We start from the raw sequence: 16,195 nt of genomic DNA on the forward strand, positions 1-16,195 counted from the left end.
TCTATATTCACACACTCTGCTAGGTTCGCTGCTTTAAATGAAGTTTGTGTGTGATCTATGGATCATTGAGTTATACCCTCCATCCACTTTATTGCTGTGGAAAGGGATCCGGAAGGATGAAGGAGGATGCCCACGTCTTGCTCGGGTGGCCTCGGGTCTGTTTTATTCACGGTGGGACCTGAAGCCCGGACTCTCCATACACGGCCCGGCCACCGAGCCTCCATATATGGGGCGTCCAGCGCACCCCCCGCGCACTGGGGTCCCAGCGCCAAATATGGACGGGGGTCGGGAGGAATTCCTGGACGGCGCGGGAATAAAAGCGTCCGGGATGGTCCCCCTGCCTCCGTAGCTGGAACCAGCAGCAGTCGAGCGTCTCCCGAGGCAGGAACCACCGCAGGTAAGCGGCCTCGGACCTCTCCATTCCTTTCCTGCTCCGCTTTGCTCTTTTTACTTTTTAAATAATGGAAATGATTTATCTGCCAGAGAGGATACAGCTTTTCGCCGTTTTAAGGCGTTTTATTCATTCGACGATAACAGCGACGAGAAGCGGATACTACCTCCCCTGAGGGGTGGTAGTAGCCTAGTGGGTAACACACTCGCATATGAACCAGAAGACCCAGGTTCAAATCCCAATTACTACCATTGTGTCCCTGAGCAAGACACTTAACTTGCTCCAGGGGGACTGTCCCCTGTAACTACTGATTGTATGTCGCTCTGGATAAGGGCGTCTGATAAATGCCGTAAATGTAAATGTAAATGTAATGTAAATGAGGATTGTTGTCGCGTTGTAGTTGCTTGCGTAAAAACGCACGACGTTCCCAACACGCGTTCCGCGTTTAAACGTGTAACTGCGATTTCGTTTTATTAACACGACTTGACACAACTGTGCGCGAAACATGTACAGAGTCCATCAAGATGTGCGACGACGAAGAGACTACCGCTTTGGTGTGCGACAATGGCTCCGGACTGGTGAAGGCTGGCTTCGCCGGTGACGACGCCCCCAGGGCCGTCTTTCCCTCCATCGTCGGTCGCCCTCGTCACCAGGTGGGTCCAGCAAACCAATATCAGCTGATCTTTCTTCTACACCTGGTTCTTCTCCACTCACTTTTGTGTTTTGTTGTTCTGCTGGCCACAAGGGTGTGATGGTGGGTATGGGTCAGAAGGACTCCTACGTGGGTGACGAGGCCCAGAGCAAGAGGGGTATCCTGACTCTGAAGTATCCAATTGAGCACGGCATCATCACCAACTGGGACGACATGGAGAAGATCTGGCACCACACCTTCTACAATGAGCTCCGTGTGGCCCCTGAGGAGCACCCCACCCTGCTCACTGAAGCTCCCCTGAACCCCAAGGCTAACCGTGAGAAGATGACTCAGATCATGTTTGAGACCTTCAACGTTCCCGCCATGTATGTCGCCATCCAGGCTGTGCTGTCCCTGTACGCCTCTGGCCGTACCACTGGTAAGACCATGTATTTAAATACAGATAAAAAGTGATGTGTGTGTGTGTGTGTGTGGGTTTGTGTTTGGTTGGGTTCCCAATAATCACACATCCGTTCTCACCAGGTATCGTGCTGGACTCCGGTGATGGTGTGACCCACAACGTCCCCATCTATGAGGGTTACGCTCTTCCCCATGCCATCATGCGTCTGGATCTGGCCGGTCGTGACCTGACCGACTACCTCATGAAGATCCTGACTGAGCGTGGCTACTCCTTCGTCACAACCGGTGAGTTCTGCACACCGTAGTTCCAGCTCTGTAGTACAGTATGCAGTTGGAGTGCTAAGAACTCTGCTTTTACAGCCGAGCGTGAGATCGTGCGTGACATCAAGGAGAAGCTGTGCTATGTGGCTCTGGACTTCGAGAATGAGATGGCCACCGCCGCCTCCTCCTCCTCCCTGGAGAAGAGCTACGAGCTGCCTGATGGTCAGGTCATCACCATCGGTAACGAGCGTTTCCGCTGCCCAGAGACCCTCTTCCAGCCTTCCTTCATTGGTGAGTGTGATGCAATGTTTTTGTTAACAAACCAAAGAAATAGCGATATTTTTATTTTGCTTAAACAAATGTGTTTACATGATGCTCACAGGTATGGAGTCTGCTGGCATTCATGAGACTGCTTACAACAGCATCATGAAGTGTGACATTGACATCAGGAAGGACCTGTACGCCAACAACGTCCTGTCTGGTGGTACCACCATGTACCCTGGTATTGCTGACCGCATGCAGAAGGAGATCACTGCTCTGGCCCCCAGCACAATGAAGATCAAGGTACGAATTCCGTAGTTTTCACTTAAATCACCTCTCCGTCTCCCGTCTGCCCATCTTCACATCTGCTGCTCTCCCTTTGTAGATCATTGCCCCACCTGAGCGTAAATACTCCGTTTGGATCGGTGGCTCCATCCTGGCCTCCCTGTCCACCTTCCAGCAGATGTGGATCACCAAGCAGGAGTACGACGAGGCCGGCCCCAGCATTGTCCACCGCAAGTGCTTCTAAGCCAAGCGCCCACAGGCCGTCTCACTCAGGAAAGAAGCAATGGCCCGCCCTGCTGCATGGTGGGACAATTTTCAAAGACTGTTCTTTTGCGATGCAGAAAAACAGCTCAACAGAGAGAAGGACGTCAACACAAAGGAGTGCGGACGAAAATATCGAGAAGTTATTGCCAACCTGCGAATGTAAATATGCTAATTTATTGACTACGTTCATCACTCGGAATTTGTTTGGGAAAGATCAGGTTGTTAGAAGATGAGCTCGCTGCTATTTTCTCTGGTTCCTCAGTGTTGGCTCAGCATACGTCACATCTGTACGCGCTCTCATTTGACCAACATAACACTCACACACCAACAAATAAAGTTAAGGGAAAAAATATTTTCTCATGTGTTCCTCCTTATTGAAAGATGTCTGTGATGAAATTACATGTTTAAAAAGCTCCAGGTTATAGAAAAGTGTTGTTGGCTAGATCGGGCATCTTACAACACAGTGTGGGAATTCTCCCCGTAATCAGCCTTTTAAATAGGTAACATGATAAACAGCTGAAAAGGAAACACATATTTTCTTTAAAATATATATATATATATAGCTGGTACCTTACCTGTTCCTCTAATTTCCGCCATATTACCATATCATGAATGTGAAGTGTTCAACGACAATGTGAATATTTTTTTTCTTTATGGTAAAGGTACTTAATAGTAAAGGAGTTATTAAGAAATATTATAAAATCAAGCATAACATGCAAAAAATAAACCAGGTTATAGAAATGAATCTCAATTTAATGCTGAGATGGGGGAATCAAATTATTTGAAGGTCATTATTGTCTGTTGTTTCTAATTATGGCACAGAAAATAATGTATGGGGGAAACAAATATTTGATTTCTAAATTGTCTAATGCTTCTGCAATGGCACATGTTGCCTAGAACTGCACGTTTTTGGTAAAATGTGTGTAAGGGCTCAGCATGTACTTTTATCTACAATCTACATCTACAAATCATTGAACAAGGTACAATTCAATTTTTTTGTAAGACGTATGTGAGGGCCCCATTTGCTTTCAGCACCTTGAACATGCGCGTTCCACGTGACGACAATAATCGCTGCGCGGCGGCCCGACTGCGCATGCGCGCCGCTGACAGGCGCCGCTCTCTCGCCAGTGCTCTGCGTGTGGAGGACGGCCGACATGCCGGCTTTTACACGACGCCACACAGCGAAGGGAGCGGGTGAGAATGGACCGTGTTTACCTCCGTCTGGTTGGGTAGAGGCGCGGACGTCGTGCAAATGATTGTAGCAAATGCTCGGCCTGCGATTAATAAACGCCTCAGACGCGGACAACACAAGTCTTAAGCGTCTCGTCCGCAGACTCTAATTGTCGAGGAGATTATTACTGTCTTGGACAGCGTTCAAAAACACGCTTAATCCAAGCCCGTATTTGCATGGCAGAATAAACGCAGGCGTCATATTATTATTTGGTTGGAATCCCGCCCTCTGTATTACTTATTATTATAACGTGGTAAATCAGGTGGGAAAATGGGTAAATAGTGAAACGCCATTACAGTCACGTTTTGAAATATTAATGTGCATGGCACAGTGGGCAGACAGATAGGGTTGTGCTTGTCCAGTTCAGATGAGTGGGATCTAGTGTTTCACCCCTCTCTAACCTTCTTATACTGAAACACATTTGTCTTTGATAGATCATCATTTAAACGGATGAAATGTCGAGCAATAACAAGATGGTTACAAAAAAGGTCCGGTCGGAATATATGAAAAAATTCCGCAATCCGGAATGGGAGACCTTCTCCAAATGCTATGAAGATTCCGTGAAGTACCGGCTGAATCGGAGGGTGATTGAACAAGCCCACAGACCCTTGTTCTGGGATGGCTGGGACAGCGGGTCTGATTCCAGCGGCAGGTCAAGCCCCAAAATCAGAAACGGTGTGGAACCCGTAACGTCCAAACCCCTTCATCTTCAGGAATCCAAACAAGAGGACTCCGATTCCCATGATGCCCCGGAGCCAGTGGTGAATGGGCAACCTGTAGAGAACTTGGAGAGCTCTTCCCTAACAGGTAGATCAAAATCCCATAAAAATGAATATATTTTACTCAACAGGTCCACAGTAATTTAACTGAAAATGATGTTTTAAACCCGCTATCAAACCTGCTTTAAAATCCCATAGATCTGGGAGGTGGACTGATAAGTTTGTGAGAATTTCATTTAGATCGGAATGAAGTTAGATAGATGCTCGTTTGTGTTTGTCAGAGATGGTGGGAGACCATTTTTTTAAGATAATTCCTTTTCCACTCAGAAAACGGTGACCAAAATGAGACAGATGGTCTTCCTGAAGTGATGCCAAGGCACCGGCAAAGGCGTCATGCTCCTCGTTCTGTGCCCTGCTTCGGTGACAGCGATGGGTCACAGTCGTCGATTGTTCAAAAGCCACTGAGGGCTAAAAGTCAGCCACCGGGCAACACAAGACTGAGACACAGCAAGACCGAGAGCAGGAATACTTCTCTGCAATACGACTGGGCCGAGAGACACGTTGAAACCAGGGGCAGAAGGACACCAAACATACGTGCCTCTGTTTCTGCTGGAGAGGTGAGTGGACGACCTTTCAAATGTTTTGGCTCATGTTAATAAAAGGGGGTAAAATGGACAACGATTGAAAAATCGTGTTGTAAATGACTGTGGCAGCTAGAAATGTGGAGAGTCCCATTACCAACAGCAGTTAGTCTTGGGTTTCGATGGAATGATTTGTTCAATTAAGCAAGGGTTATTGATTATTTGGCCCATTCCACACCAGAACGCTTTTCTCTAAGATTAGTTTTTCAGTTGTAAAAAACCTGCGTTCACACAGGAGCTTTATCTGAAATGAAGACGTGGAGAACGTCCCGAGTGCTGTCTTAGGCTGGAGGTCAGGTGAAAATACACCAGCGTTTTCACAAAAAAGCAGTTTTACCATCCACACAGAAAAGAGAAATTCACTCTCAAACACATATGAGAAAATAACCATTCTGGGTCACCTGAAACAGCATCCCCGTGTGGACGCAAGGCCAGATTGGATAGAAATGTTTCTGCTTTAGAGAAAAACAACGTTCTCCTGTGGACAGGGCCTTAGAGAAAAAGCTGAAAACAGTTGCACTGATTAAAAAAAAAAAAAAAAAAAGACCACAACTGGCCTTCTTAAGACTGGCAAATAACGTCGTCATCATCATTATTAACTCAGTGGCCGTTTCTTCATTTTATTCTGTCAGCTGTAGTCAGTGTATACGCACCTGCTTCATTCGAACGGAAAGCAAATCAATCACAAGTGAAAACTGGAGCTATAAAGTATTTCCTAAATGAGACTGAGCAGGACATGCAATACTACCTGTAGGAACGATGAATAATGAAAGCTTGCCTTGTAACCAAAGCTCGGTTGTCTTCCCTCCGCTGCCGTGTGAACGGGGTGTGTGTGTGTTTCCTTTTGGCATTTATTTGTGCTTTTCATCTTCAGTTTAAGCCAAATACAGTCATATGAAAAGGTTTGGGAACCCCTCTCAGCCTGCATAATAATAAAAAGACAAAAGCGATGTGTCTGAGCACTGGGGTGTTTTCTGAACAAATATTTATATAAAGCAGTATTCAGTTGCATGAAATGAAATTAGTAACTGGCTGTGCAAAAATGTCATTTTGCTGATTTGAATGCATGTAACCTGCTCTCTACTGATGACCTGAGTGGTTGAATTACCTCAGTTGTGCTTGGTGAATGGCACAAACCTCAACTTCTATAGGCCGCTCCCCTCCTCGTTAGCATTTAAGCTACAGACACCGAAACGGTAATAGTGGACCTTTTATGTCACTGTTGAAATGCAAGCGTTTTCATAAGGCATGACATTTATTAATAGCAAGTTGCTACTTTGAAACCTCAGACAAAAAAATTAAGAGAATTAAGATATGACTATAAGTCATGGAACATTGTCTTCCATGTGCAGTTTAGATTTCAGTGTTGAAACAATCGTTCTTATATTGACCAGGACCAATTGACCATTACAGATCCATCGATCGGAAACATCAGCTGCATCTCGGCGAGGTTCTCAGAAGCGAGATTCTGGACTGGATAGGCGGAGGGCACGTTCGGCCGATCTGGAGAAGATCCGCAAGTCGGAACTCTCACAGGCGGATGATCGCTGGATGACCGAGTACATGCGATGCTTCTCGGCGCGGCTGAGATGAAATCTGCGGTACGGCAAAACCTCTGCTCCAGAGCTACAATCAGGTCACCATCATGTAGTCTCAGTTCTTGTGATTTGGTGGTGTGTTTTTGAAAGTGTAGTGGAATGTTCGGGTAATATTACTGAGGCAGCAGCATGTAATTAGTTATAATTTTCAGTATCTTAATTGTTCAGGAAGCGTCTTGCAGTTAAGAATGTGTTATATGGCAGAGTAATATCCAGAATTAAAATATTTTCAAATACTGTTTATATAGTCCACTTGGTGGCATTTCTGGGAGATTAAACAAAACTGAATACTGAAAAGGTGTAGAAAAAAAGGCACTGATATAAACATGAGTTTTGAGGTTAAACTATATTGACCATATTTACCTTTGCCTTTTTATGGCAAAATTTAATACAGTAATACATTTGAGACATTGCAATGACAACAATAACAATAATATTTTGCATGAGCACATAACACATTAAAATTAAATTGCATTCCAAGAAGCTATAAAAAATGTATATACACAAAGTTCCCTCATCATGGACCAAAGCATACATATTGTTGCATGAGATATTCACACTTTCAAATCCTATAAATTCAATCAAAGGATTTTATGTTTGATGTCACTTTTTACTATATCTAATTTTTAAAAAAGAATATGCTGTTTTTTATACAATTCTAAATTCATAGATCGCACTTGTCACATCATAGTCCCAGTTAACCAGTGTTCACCCTAGTTTTAGTTACAAATGAACAGCATTTTGAATGTTGTTGATAGGTTAGGCCATCTGATAATAGGCATTCATAAACCAGCAACCAGTTATGGTCATATTCACAGACTGTTGATGCTTGCGTTCAGATATGAATGGAAGCAATCTTATTGCACAATATTCAGATGCTGGGTGATCTGTCTAAGTTGGACGTGCTTTGGGTTAAATATTTGTCACATATTTCATCAAGAAGTTGAGTTTTTCAGGTTAACTGTAACTGTTATGTGGAGTGACACTTTTAATGTCTTCTTTTTCCTGGCTGATTGTTTCAGTACACTGTTTACTGAAAACAGTGTAAATGACACCGATGTCACCTCACCCTCACCACAGAATGTATCTGTATTTTCTCACTGTTTATTTTATGGAAATTATGTATATTTATGGGATGATAGAGTTTTTATGTATTTATTTATTGTATGCTGATCATGAAATGTTATTTCTCTCTCATGGGGTAATTAGTAGAATTTAATTGAACCATACAATTAATTTATTGGACAGTGCGTGTCTCATTATTTTGCATTAATATCACCTGCATCTCAGGAGTACATCCAATTAGGCGCACTTTGTTATAGATATGATTTCTTATGTTTCAAATGTGTGCACAATCATTTTTAACAGCAAAGAAATAGAAAGGTTTAACTAGAAGCGTACTTCATTATTCACAATTGCGCTTTCAGAAATAAAATTATTTGCAATAGAAAACATTATTATAACAGAATATTTGTATTATATAGACTTCTCTTCTTGCAGCAGACAATGTTTACATTTTTAATCACTTTGTAATTGTATTAACATGCACAGTTATATATATATATTTTCATGTTGAGCATTGTGTGGAAATCTACTTGCAGGCTTTGCTGTGAATAAATAATGTTTACGTATGAGTAGCTGTGTGGTGATTTTTACAATTAAATCTCATTAGGAAGATTTCAGATTCAGGCATTGTGCCCATTTCACACAAAATGTGACTGGTTCTCATCTTCCATCAAAGAAGACGTCTACAGTTGTGGCCAAAAGTTTTAAGGATAAATCATTTCACAAAGTTTCCTGCTTTAGTATTTTAGATCTTTTTGTCAGTTATTTCTGTGGCGTATTGAAGTTCATAGGCTTTTATTGGCAATAAGACTTATTATACAAAAAGGCAATATTTGCATGCTGTCAATCAACTTCTGGGCCAAATCCTGACTGATGGCACCCCATTCCTTCATAATCAGTGCTTGGAGTTTGTCAGAATTTGTGGGTTTTTCTTTGTCTACCCACCTATTGTGGGCAGTGGTGGCCTAGCGGGTAAGGAAGCGGACCCATAGTCAGAATGCTGTCGGTTCGAATCCCCAAGCCACCAAAGTGCCACTGAGCAAAGCACACACTGCTCCCCCACACTGAGCCTTTCATGGCTGCCCACTGCTCACTATGGTTAAATACAGATTACATATTTCGTTGTGTCATTGTGTGGTGTAATGCAATGTTTCATAATGACAATCTCTTCACTTTCACTTTTCACTTGACAGTACACAATTGGATTATGTTCTGGGGAGTTTCCTGGCATATTTTTGTTCCCTGAGCCACTTAGTTGTCACTTTGGCCTTGCTGGATTAGATATTGTTCTTCGCCAAAATGTTCTTGGATGCTGTGGGAGGATGTTTTGGTACCATTCTTTATTCATGGCTGCGTTTTTAGGCAAAATTATGAGTGAGCCCACTCCCTTGGATGAGAAGCAGCCCCACACATGGATGGTCTCAGGATGCTTCAGGATGACACGACTGATGGTAGCATTACCTTTTCTTCTCCGGACAATCATTTTTCCAGATGCACCAAACAATCAGAAAGAATGACTTTACTCCAGTCCTGTTGGAACCCTGATCCCGCAGTTCAATCATCTTTAGGTCCTGGTGCTTTCTGGACTTTTTAGGGTACCCTAAGCCTTCTTCACCACCCTTGAACGTCTCTCCTTGAAGTTTTCTATGATCTGATGGTTGATTTAGGTGTAATCTTAGTAGCAGCAATATCCTGCCTGTGAAGCCCTTTTTATCCAATGCAATATTGACTGCACATGTTTCCTTGCAGGTAACCATGATTTCAGGCACCACTCTCCTTTTAAAGCATCCAGTCTGCTATTTTAACTCAGTCAGCATGACAGAATGACCTCCAGCCTTGTGCTTCTCAAAACTCACTTGTGTTAACAAGAGGATCACTGAAATGATCTTAGCAGGTCCTTTTGTGGCAGGGCTGAAATGCCGTGGAAATGAATTTTTTGGGATTACGTTAATTTTATGGCAAAGAGGGAGTTTGCAATAACATTCTGGAGTATATGAAATTGCCATAATAAAAAAATGGAAGCAGCAAACTTTGTGTCAATCTTTTGGCCCCAGCTGTAGTATTTGTATTTGTTGAGTCAATGCTTTGTGTGCCTGTACCATTGTTAATGCGTTTGAAAAAGGGGTTGCGAGTATCACATACGTGATTAACGGTGTTCTGATAGAGCTGTCAACATCCCTTAGTGACTGAAAGGAATTGGCATCTCCAGCATCTCCTACACTATCTCCTGGAATGAGGACTGAGTTCCATTTCCATAGCGAATTGAATTACGATTAGAATCATCACAATGCCGTCTCCCTGACCTTTTATCTCTCACACATTATAAATAAAGTCTGGCAGCAGCTTGTAAGTGTTACAAACATGGTTCCAAAATACATTTAGGCTGTTAGCTGTCTGATGCTTCCTTCACTTGTATTGGTTGTAGGGAGGCAACTAAAGATTACAATCACTAGTGATGAGGCTAAAGGCATTCTGAACATGAGGAAATCCTTAATAAGTGGATAATTAATGCAACAGCAGTTCTCAGCTTCTGACGTTCCCTTAGATTAAATACCCTGCTCCTCCTCAGACTACTTCATTTCTAACCCCCTCTATTTAAAGCATGACAGTACTGAAGGGCTCCAGCACCAAAATTGGGGACTGGAAGCCCACCAGCAAAGTGGTGACTCTGCAGGCTAAATATAGGAGCTGTCACAGATCCCCTCGGTGACCCTGCTCCCTTGCACCAGACCCCTTAGTCCATGAAGGTGGAACTCGATAGTAGGAGCACTTTCAGCTGTTTGGAGCTGCTTGTTTGGTTGAAGAGTTTGGAAGGTTAATGCCTTGACTGTTTGGGGACATTAGTGATGTATTTTAAGTAAAGGAGAGACTTTTGTGCTCGTGCAATTCTGATATAAGATTTTTTTATTTTGCACAATGCATGTGATGAAATGCGCAGTTAAGGGGCTGCCACATGTGAGGGTGTGACATGTGACAGTACTTCACTCATGGTCACTTTGGTTGGATTTAAAGCCACAAACTGCGTCACGAATCTGTTTCCCAGGCCAAATTGAGAACGCTCGCTAACATCTTTCTTACACCTTTCCTGATCAAGTGAATACTACTTATCCATGATTTCAATACACTATTTCTGTGTATAAATATACACCAATCCGCCCTGACATATTATTGATATTGACTATGTCCCCCTTTTGCCACCAAAACATACCTGCTTTGTCCATCATGGGACACAGATGCTTGATTCATTTCACCAGTGAATGTACACGTACCATAACAACACAAATACCTCAATAGCACAAGCTGTTTGTTGAATGCTATCAATCTCTGGAATTATTACAGCCAATGGAATCGTTCTTATTGTCTTGCTTATTGTTCTGTTCTATATGTTTTTATGTGATTTGGCGCACTGTCTTGCACTTTTTATTGCAATGTTGTCTAGGTCTGAGCACAGTGTCTCATGACTATACTGCATAATCTGAATATATCCAAAAATACGTTCACTAGCAAATGACAAGAATGATTACACGCTGTCATTCAAAAGTTAAAGGTCATTTAGAAATATTCTCAGTTTTGATAGACAACAATTATTTTGTTCAACATCAAATCTTGTCCAGACATGGTTCATGTTGTAAACAACCTGGTGGCTGGAATGAAATTTGTTCACTGTAATTGGCAGGTAATTTTTACATTTACATTTACAGCATTTATCAGACGCCCTAATCCAGAGCGACTTACAATCAGTATTTACATGAACAGTCCCCCTGGAGCACCTTAGGGTTAAATGTCTTGCTCAGGGACACAATGGTAGTAAGCGGGACTTGAACCTGGGTCTCCTGGTTCATAGGCGAGTGTCCTGGTTCATAGGCGAGTGTGTTACCCACTAGGCTACTACCATGGAATATTTGCACAAATGTATAGTGACTCGCTATCAGCAACATTTACAGCTTTTATCAGATGCGCCTTACACTCAGTAGTGACAGGGACAGTCCCCCTGGAGACACTCAGGGTTAAGTGTCTTGCTCAGGGACACAACGGTAGTAAGTGCGGTTCGAACCTGTGAAATGGTTGTCTGATTCGCAGTCTGATAAATGCGGTAAATGTAGACCAGTAAGTGAAGCAAGACTGGTCTCTAGTGGTAAAAACGTGAATTTCCCTGTTCTCTTCTTCATCCACCATGTAAATACCCCAGATTGGGGGTGTTTTCACCAGATGCTGTCCCCTGATTCCTAATGTCATGGAAAATTATAATGTTTCCTATGCTCGCTCGATTTTCTTCGAGTACAACGACAAATTGACATTCTTTTTCTGTTGTTTCACATGCAAAGGTGTGTTTTGATTTGCAGGAACCAGTTTGTGCTTTTGGAAGGTTGTCTTAATCTTCTGCTTCGGTAAAAACAACACGTCCCACTGGGTCACTGGAATCTTTATTCTCCAGGAGTGCGTGATTTTATCAGTGTGTCACTAGGACGGGGCTGAACACCGACGTTTAACCTCTCTGCGCAGGTGTGTGTGTGTGTGTGTGTGTGTGTGTGTGTGTGTGTGTGTGTGTGTGTGTACAAAGGTATTAGACGAAGAGCGGATCTGGGACGCTAATCCATTGCAGGTGGTCCCTGTCTGGTCTTATTACAGGATAAGAGCTGGTGGCGTCAGTCAGCGCGCCTCTCTGTGCCCCAATGCCACTTTTAAAACTCCTCAACCTCCACTTCCTCCGTAAGCAGTAGTGAAGCAGTAAACATGTGTGATGTGACCATGATAGCAGGAGCTGTAATGTTTTAACCTCCCGTTAACAAATCCAAATGAGCGAAGGCCTGAAGAAGAGCTGTAAATATTGGCCCGGGTCGGGCTCTGTTTATCATTTGAGTCAGGCTACTAAATTAGTGGTCAGTAACTATAGTAACCATGCTTTCTGTGTTTTGCATGTTGCACGTTTGTTTTATTAAATGTTAATTTTTTTTAATAAAATGTTAGTTTGATTTACAATTCTTGGCCCCCTTCATCAGGTGACGCGTTTTTATTATTGTGAGAGAATTGCGAGAATTGCCACTCCTTTTTGCTGCCTAGTAATAATAACGAATAATTCGGAATGGAACAGTGGTAGAAAATACAAAATCTGGTAATAATACCTGAATTAAGTATGCAATTTTACAGTAACAATGTTCCATTGCTTAGATTTTAATTCCAAAGTATTTGCATAAAGCAACATAAATACTATGTTATATATGCACCAAACAAAAATGTTTTACGCCAAACATTTTATTAGCTACAGTAAGTCAATGTGAACGTTGGACTGTAAACAATCAGTAAAATTAGCTATTTTGCTGACACATAAATAATATAAAATAAATATACAATTAACAAAACATAAATAAAACAATTACGATGTGTCGATAAAAGTCTCAGCAATGTTCATATACTTGTGTGACAAGGTTATCTGTAGATTTGGTTAAATAGCTACTGCAATATTGATAATAGATCTTGGCAAATCTTGTCACAACAATGGTCTCTGATTGTGGTCTTTAAAGTTTTTTTACTTTTATATTGGTCTTGTTGGTCCCCTAATACTGTATCTGAAGTCTCTTTCCAAAATTCCGACTTGGTGCAGAATTATAGCCACTTTGATCCAGTCCCACAATGAGATTTCTCCAGGATGTGCAGTTTCAGTGTCTGTAGCTTTAAATGCTAATGATGAGGAAAGCAGCCTATAGAAGTTGAGTGGGTATTCAAAGAATACTGTATTTTCAGAGTGTCACATGACGTAACAAAAAAAATTTGTGATCATTGTGATCCAATCACCAAGCAACTGTAATGCTTTGCACATTTTCAAGCCATGATGGTCCGTGGAGGTAACGTTGGGTTGGGAAATTCTCTGGGCGGAAAAAGCATGACAAATGGGAGGTAACCTTTCCCTTTATGACGTCATAAGGGGACAATTCCAGATCCGACCATCTGAGCTGCTGCTCTCTGAATGGTGAAACTGAATAACCAATGCTCTCTTTACACCTATCACCATTTCTAGCCACTGCAGGACCATAGACAGGCTAGGGGAACTCGTATTAATGTTAAGTGATGTCAAAAAATTCCATTCCTCAATAACAACAGCATCACTCAACACTGGCACACTAAATCACAATTAGACTGTCTCCTACCGGCATTTAAAATGGACAGAGAGAGTTCCATGACACTGATGACATCACTGTCTTCGGTGACCTTTGGCCTTTTTTTGTTTTTACTTCATAACGATGAATGTAAGGGTTTTGGTCATAACTCCTACTCTGAATGAAGGTCACGTGTGCGTGATAAAGATGGAGTCTCAGCACAGGACTCGGATTCAGCTGTGCAGCTGAGCTTCCTCCACCAGGACTCTGACAGTTTCCAGATTTTGTCGGGGGTTCTCCTCAGACGCTGTCTCTGCTGAAGCGTCTCTGCGTTCTGCAGACTTGCCATTATGGCGGCGTCAAACACCTCCTTGAGATTCTTTTGGGTTAGCGCTGAGCATTCAGTGTGCGTAATTGCACCGATGCTTTGGGAGCAGCTCTGGGCTTCTTGCAGACTCACAGGCTGCTCGCTGCTCTGTGCGAGTTGGATTAGAACATGGACGTCTTCCCGCAGGTCAGACTGCGTGCCGACAAGGATGATAGGCACTCCCGGGCAGAAGTGCTGGATCTCAGAAGCCCACCTGCCTGTCACGTTGCGGAAGGATAAAGGCTGCACCACGCTGTAGCAGAGGAGGAAGACGTCGGCATTTCTGTAGCAGAGCGTCCGCAGTCGTGTGAAATTGTCCTGCAGAGGAGATGCATTCAGCAGGTTTTCGGATTACACAAAGAAAATGTAAAGCTCTGCGTGAAGCCATACAGACACAACAGCTCTATTACCTACACCAACAAAACCACGAACTACATCGGACACGCGTTCAGACAAGTTGCCTTACACTGACACTCTCATCCAATTCGGCAGAAAATAACAGAGGGAAAACTTTTTTGGACAATTTTTGTAAATTAGCCGGAGTTCAACTTTATAATGTGTGGATGCACTGAAAACAGTAAACTGTAGCTGTTATTTGTTTTTTCATTACTGCAGTAAAATAACTCTTTAAACTGTAAGTTCCTACTGACAGCAGGTTAGTTGGGTTTTATTCACATCACGGCGACACTAAACAGATTTAGCTGGTGTTCCCTTTTTCCATGTGTTAAAAAAACGCAGGATGGAATAAGTTGGTGTTTTCTTTGCACCAGCAGAGCATCTGCTGGGGTGGTAGTGGCCTAGTGGGGTAACACACTCGCCTATGAACCAGAAGACCCAAGTTCAAGTCCCACTTACTACCATTGTGCTCCCTGAGCAAGACACTTAACTCCTAGTGTCTCTTGGGGGGGACTGTCCATGTAACTACTGATTGTAAGTCGCTCTGGATAAGGACGTCTGATAAATGCTGTAAATCTGCAGCACTTTTCCGCCGTTCTGCGTGGGTACCTGTCCGGCCACGTCACACAGCTGAAGTCGCACCGGCGTCCCGTCCACGGAGACCAGCGCTGGAAGAGAACAGTGCACACGCGTGACAATTAGATTCGGACGCGCCACCGTGCCCCGTGGGGACGTACTGGGCGGGGAAGCCGTTCGTCGCGTAGCTGACGACCAAACTGGTCTTGCCCACGGCGCCGTCGCCCACCAGCACGCACGTCACCCTGCGCTCGGCCGCGGGGACAGGAGAGCGGCGCTTGGGGACAGGCCGCCCCCTCCTCGGGGGGATCGGAGGCGCGACCTCGTCAGCGTCCGGCAGCGGCATTTTCATTCCGTCTTCATGGCGCGTTTCTCGGCTTGTGGAGGGCTGTAAGATGCTCACCGCCTGCCGTCCGGAGCAAAAAACGGGACTAATGCGCGCCGAGTACGCGTATTAAAGAGATTTGAGTCCACGTTTCTGCGGGTCGGTGGAACTTTTCTTCCCCTAGAGCGCCACCTGGTGGCCACGTGTCGTTACAACGTCACTCTTGCAGAACCGTCTTTGGGTGTTTAGGCTATCATTTGAATAAAAGGCACAATAAAAAGTGTGCAGTTTAAATGTAACCTTAAATATGAGTCTTCGGGGCCTTTCTGCCGAGCAATTAGGACTTACAATGTTGGAAGCCTGAATGTTGGCAGCAGATGGAGGAGGGGCGCGGTGGGGGGAGGAAGAGGATGGTCGCTTTCTCCCCGAAAGTCACCGTTGCTATGGAGAGCATTGTTGTCCTGCCATTAGTCAAGTTGCTGTTGTTCAGGAAGATCTTTCTCTCTCTCTCTCTTTTTTTTTTTTTTTTTTTGGTTGTGTTACCTTGGCAACTCATTAAATGCTATTGTCCATGTCTTAAAGGGCAATTAACCTCATTTTATGGTAAATATATAGTTTAAATTGTGTTGTGTGGTCATAAGTTGTATCCAGCGTGTATCTGATTTCCCT

At 43.5% G+C, this 16,195-nt stretch overlaps 3 protein-coding genes across 3 annotated transcripts; 2 read left to right on the forward strand and 1 right to left on the reverse strand.

Moving 5' to 3' along the window:
* The first annotated feature begins 125 nt into the window (after positions 1-125).
* Positions 126-2,865, forward strand: LOC114785348 (actin, alpha skeletal muscle 2-like). The gene is made up of 7 exons (XM_028971485.1): positions 126-397; positions 905-1,044; positions 1,137-1,461; positions 1,566-1,727; positions 1,803-1,994; positions 2,086-2,267; positions 2,350-2,865. The coding sequence occupies exons 1-7, from the start codon at positions 127-129 to the stop codon at positions 2,491-2,493; spliced, it is 1,416 nt and encodes a 471-aa protein (XP_028827318.1). The 5' UTR covers position 126; the 3' UTR covers positions 2,494-2,865.
* A 728-nt stretch (positions 2,866-3,593) lies between these two features.
* Positions 3,594-8,336, forward strand: ccsapa (centriole, cilia and spindle-associated protein a). The gene is made up of 4 exons (XM_028973886.1): positions 3,594-3,707; positions 4,179-4,551; positions 4,791-5,080; positions 6,518-8,336. The coding sequence occupies exons 2-4, from the start codon at positions 4,200-4,202 to the stop codon at positions 6,695-6,697; spliced, it is 822 nt and encodes a 273-aa protein (XP_028829719.1). The 5' UTR covers positions 3,594-3,707; positions 4,179-4,199; the 3' UTR covers positions 6,698-8,336.
* Positions 8,337-13,709: 5,373 nt separating this feature from the next.
* Positions 13,710-15,547, reverse strand: LOC114785183 (rho-related GTP-binding protein RhoU). Its single transcript, XM_028971037.1, has 3 exons — positions 15,343-15,547; positions 15,235-15,293; positions 13,710-14,547 (listed from the first exon to the last, which is right to left on the reverse strand). The coding sequence occupies exons 1-3, from the start codon at positions 15,545-15,547 to the stop codon at positions 14,035-14,037; spliced, it is 777 nt and encodes a 258-aa protein (XP_028826870.1). The 3' UTR covers positions 13,710-14,034.
* Positions 15,548-16,195: the final 648 nt, after the last annotated feature.

Source organism: Denticeps clupeoides, chromosome 3, assembly GCF_900700375.1.
Source record: "Denticeps clupeoides chromosome 3, fDenClu1.1, whole genome shotgun sequence".
In the NCBI taxonomy this organism is placed as follows: domain Eukaryota; kingdom Metazoa; phylum Chordata; class Actinopteri; order Clupeiformes; family Denticipitidae; genus Denticeps; species Denticeps clupeoides.

Bases quoted from the DNA above. Each gene is read 5' to 3' on its own strand.
- LOC114785348 (XM_028971485.1), top strand. From the start codon at position 127: ATGCCCACGTCTTGCTCGGGTGGCCTCGGGTCTGTTTTATTCACGGTG. The intron at 1,728-1,802 runs GTGAGTTCTGCA...CTGCTTTTACAG, and splicing joins CTACTCCTTCGTCACAACCG to CCGAGCGTGAGATCGTGCGT. The intron at 1,995-2,085 runs GTGAGTGTGATG...TGATGCTCACAG, and splicing joins CTTCCAGCCTTCCTTCATTG to GTATGGAGTCTGCTGGCATT.
- LOC114785183 (XM_028971037.1), bottom strand. From the start codon at position 15,547: ATGCCGCTGCCGGACGCTGACGAGGTCGCGCCTCCGATCCCCCCGAGG. The intron at 15,294-15,342 runs GTGGCGCGTCCG...GTTCTCTTCCAG, and splicing joins GTACGTCCCCACGGGGCACG to CGCTGGTCTCCGTGGACGGG. The intron at 14,548-15,234 runs GTACCCACGCAG...TCTCCTCTGCAG, and splicing joins TGTGTGACGTGGCCGGACAG to GACAATTTCACACGACTGCG.
- ccsapa (XM_028973886.1), top strand. From the start codon at position 4,200: ATGTCGAGCAATAACAAGATGGTTACAAAAAAGGTCCGGTCGGAATAT. The intron at 4,552-4,790 runs GTAGATCAAAAT...TTTTCCACTCAG, and splicing joins GGAGAGCTCTTCCCTAACAG to AAAACGGTGACCAAAATGAG. The intron at 5,081-6,517 runs GTGAGTGGACGA...TGACCATTACAG, and splicing joins CCTCTGTTTCTGCTGGAGAG to ATCCATCGATCGGAAACATC.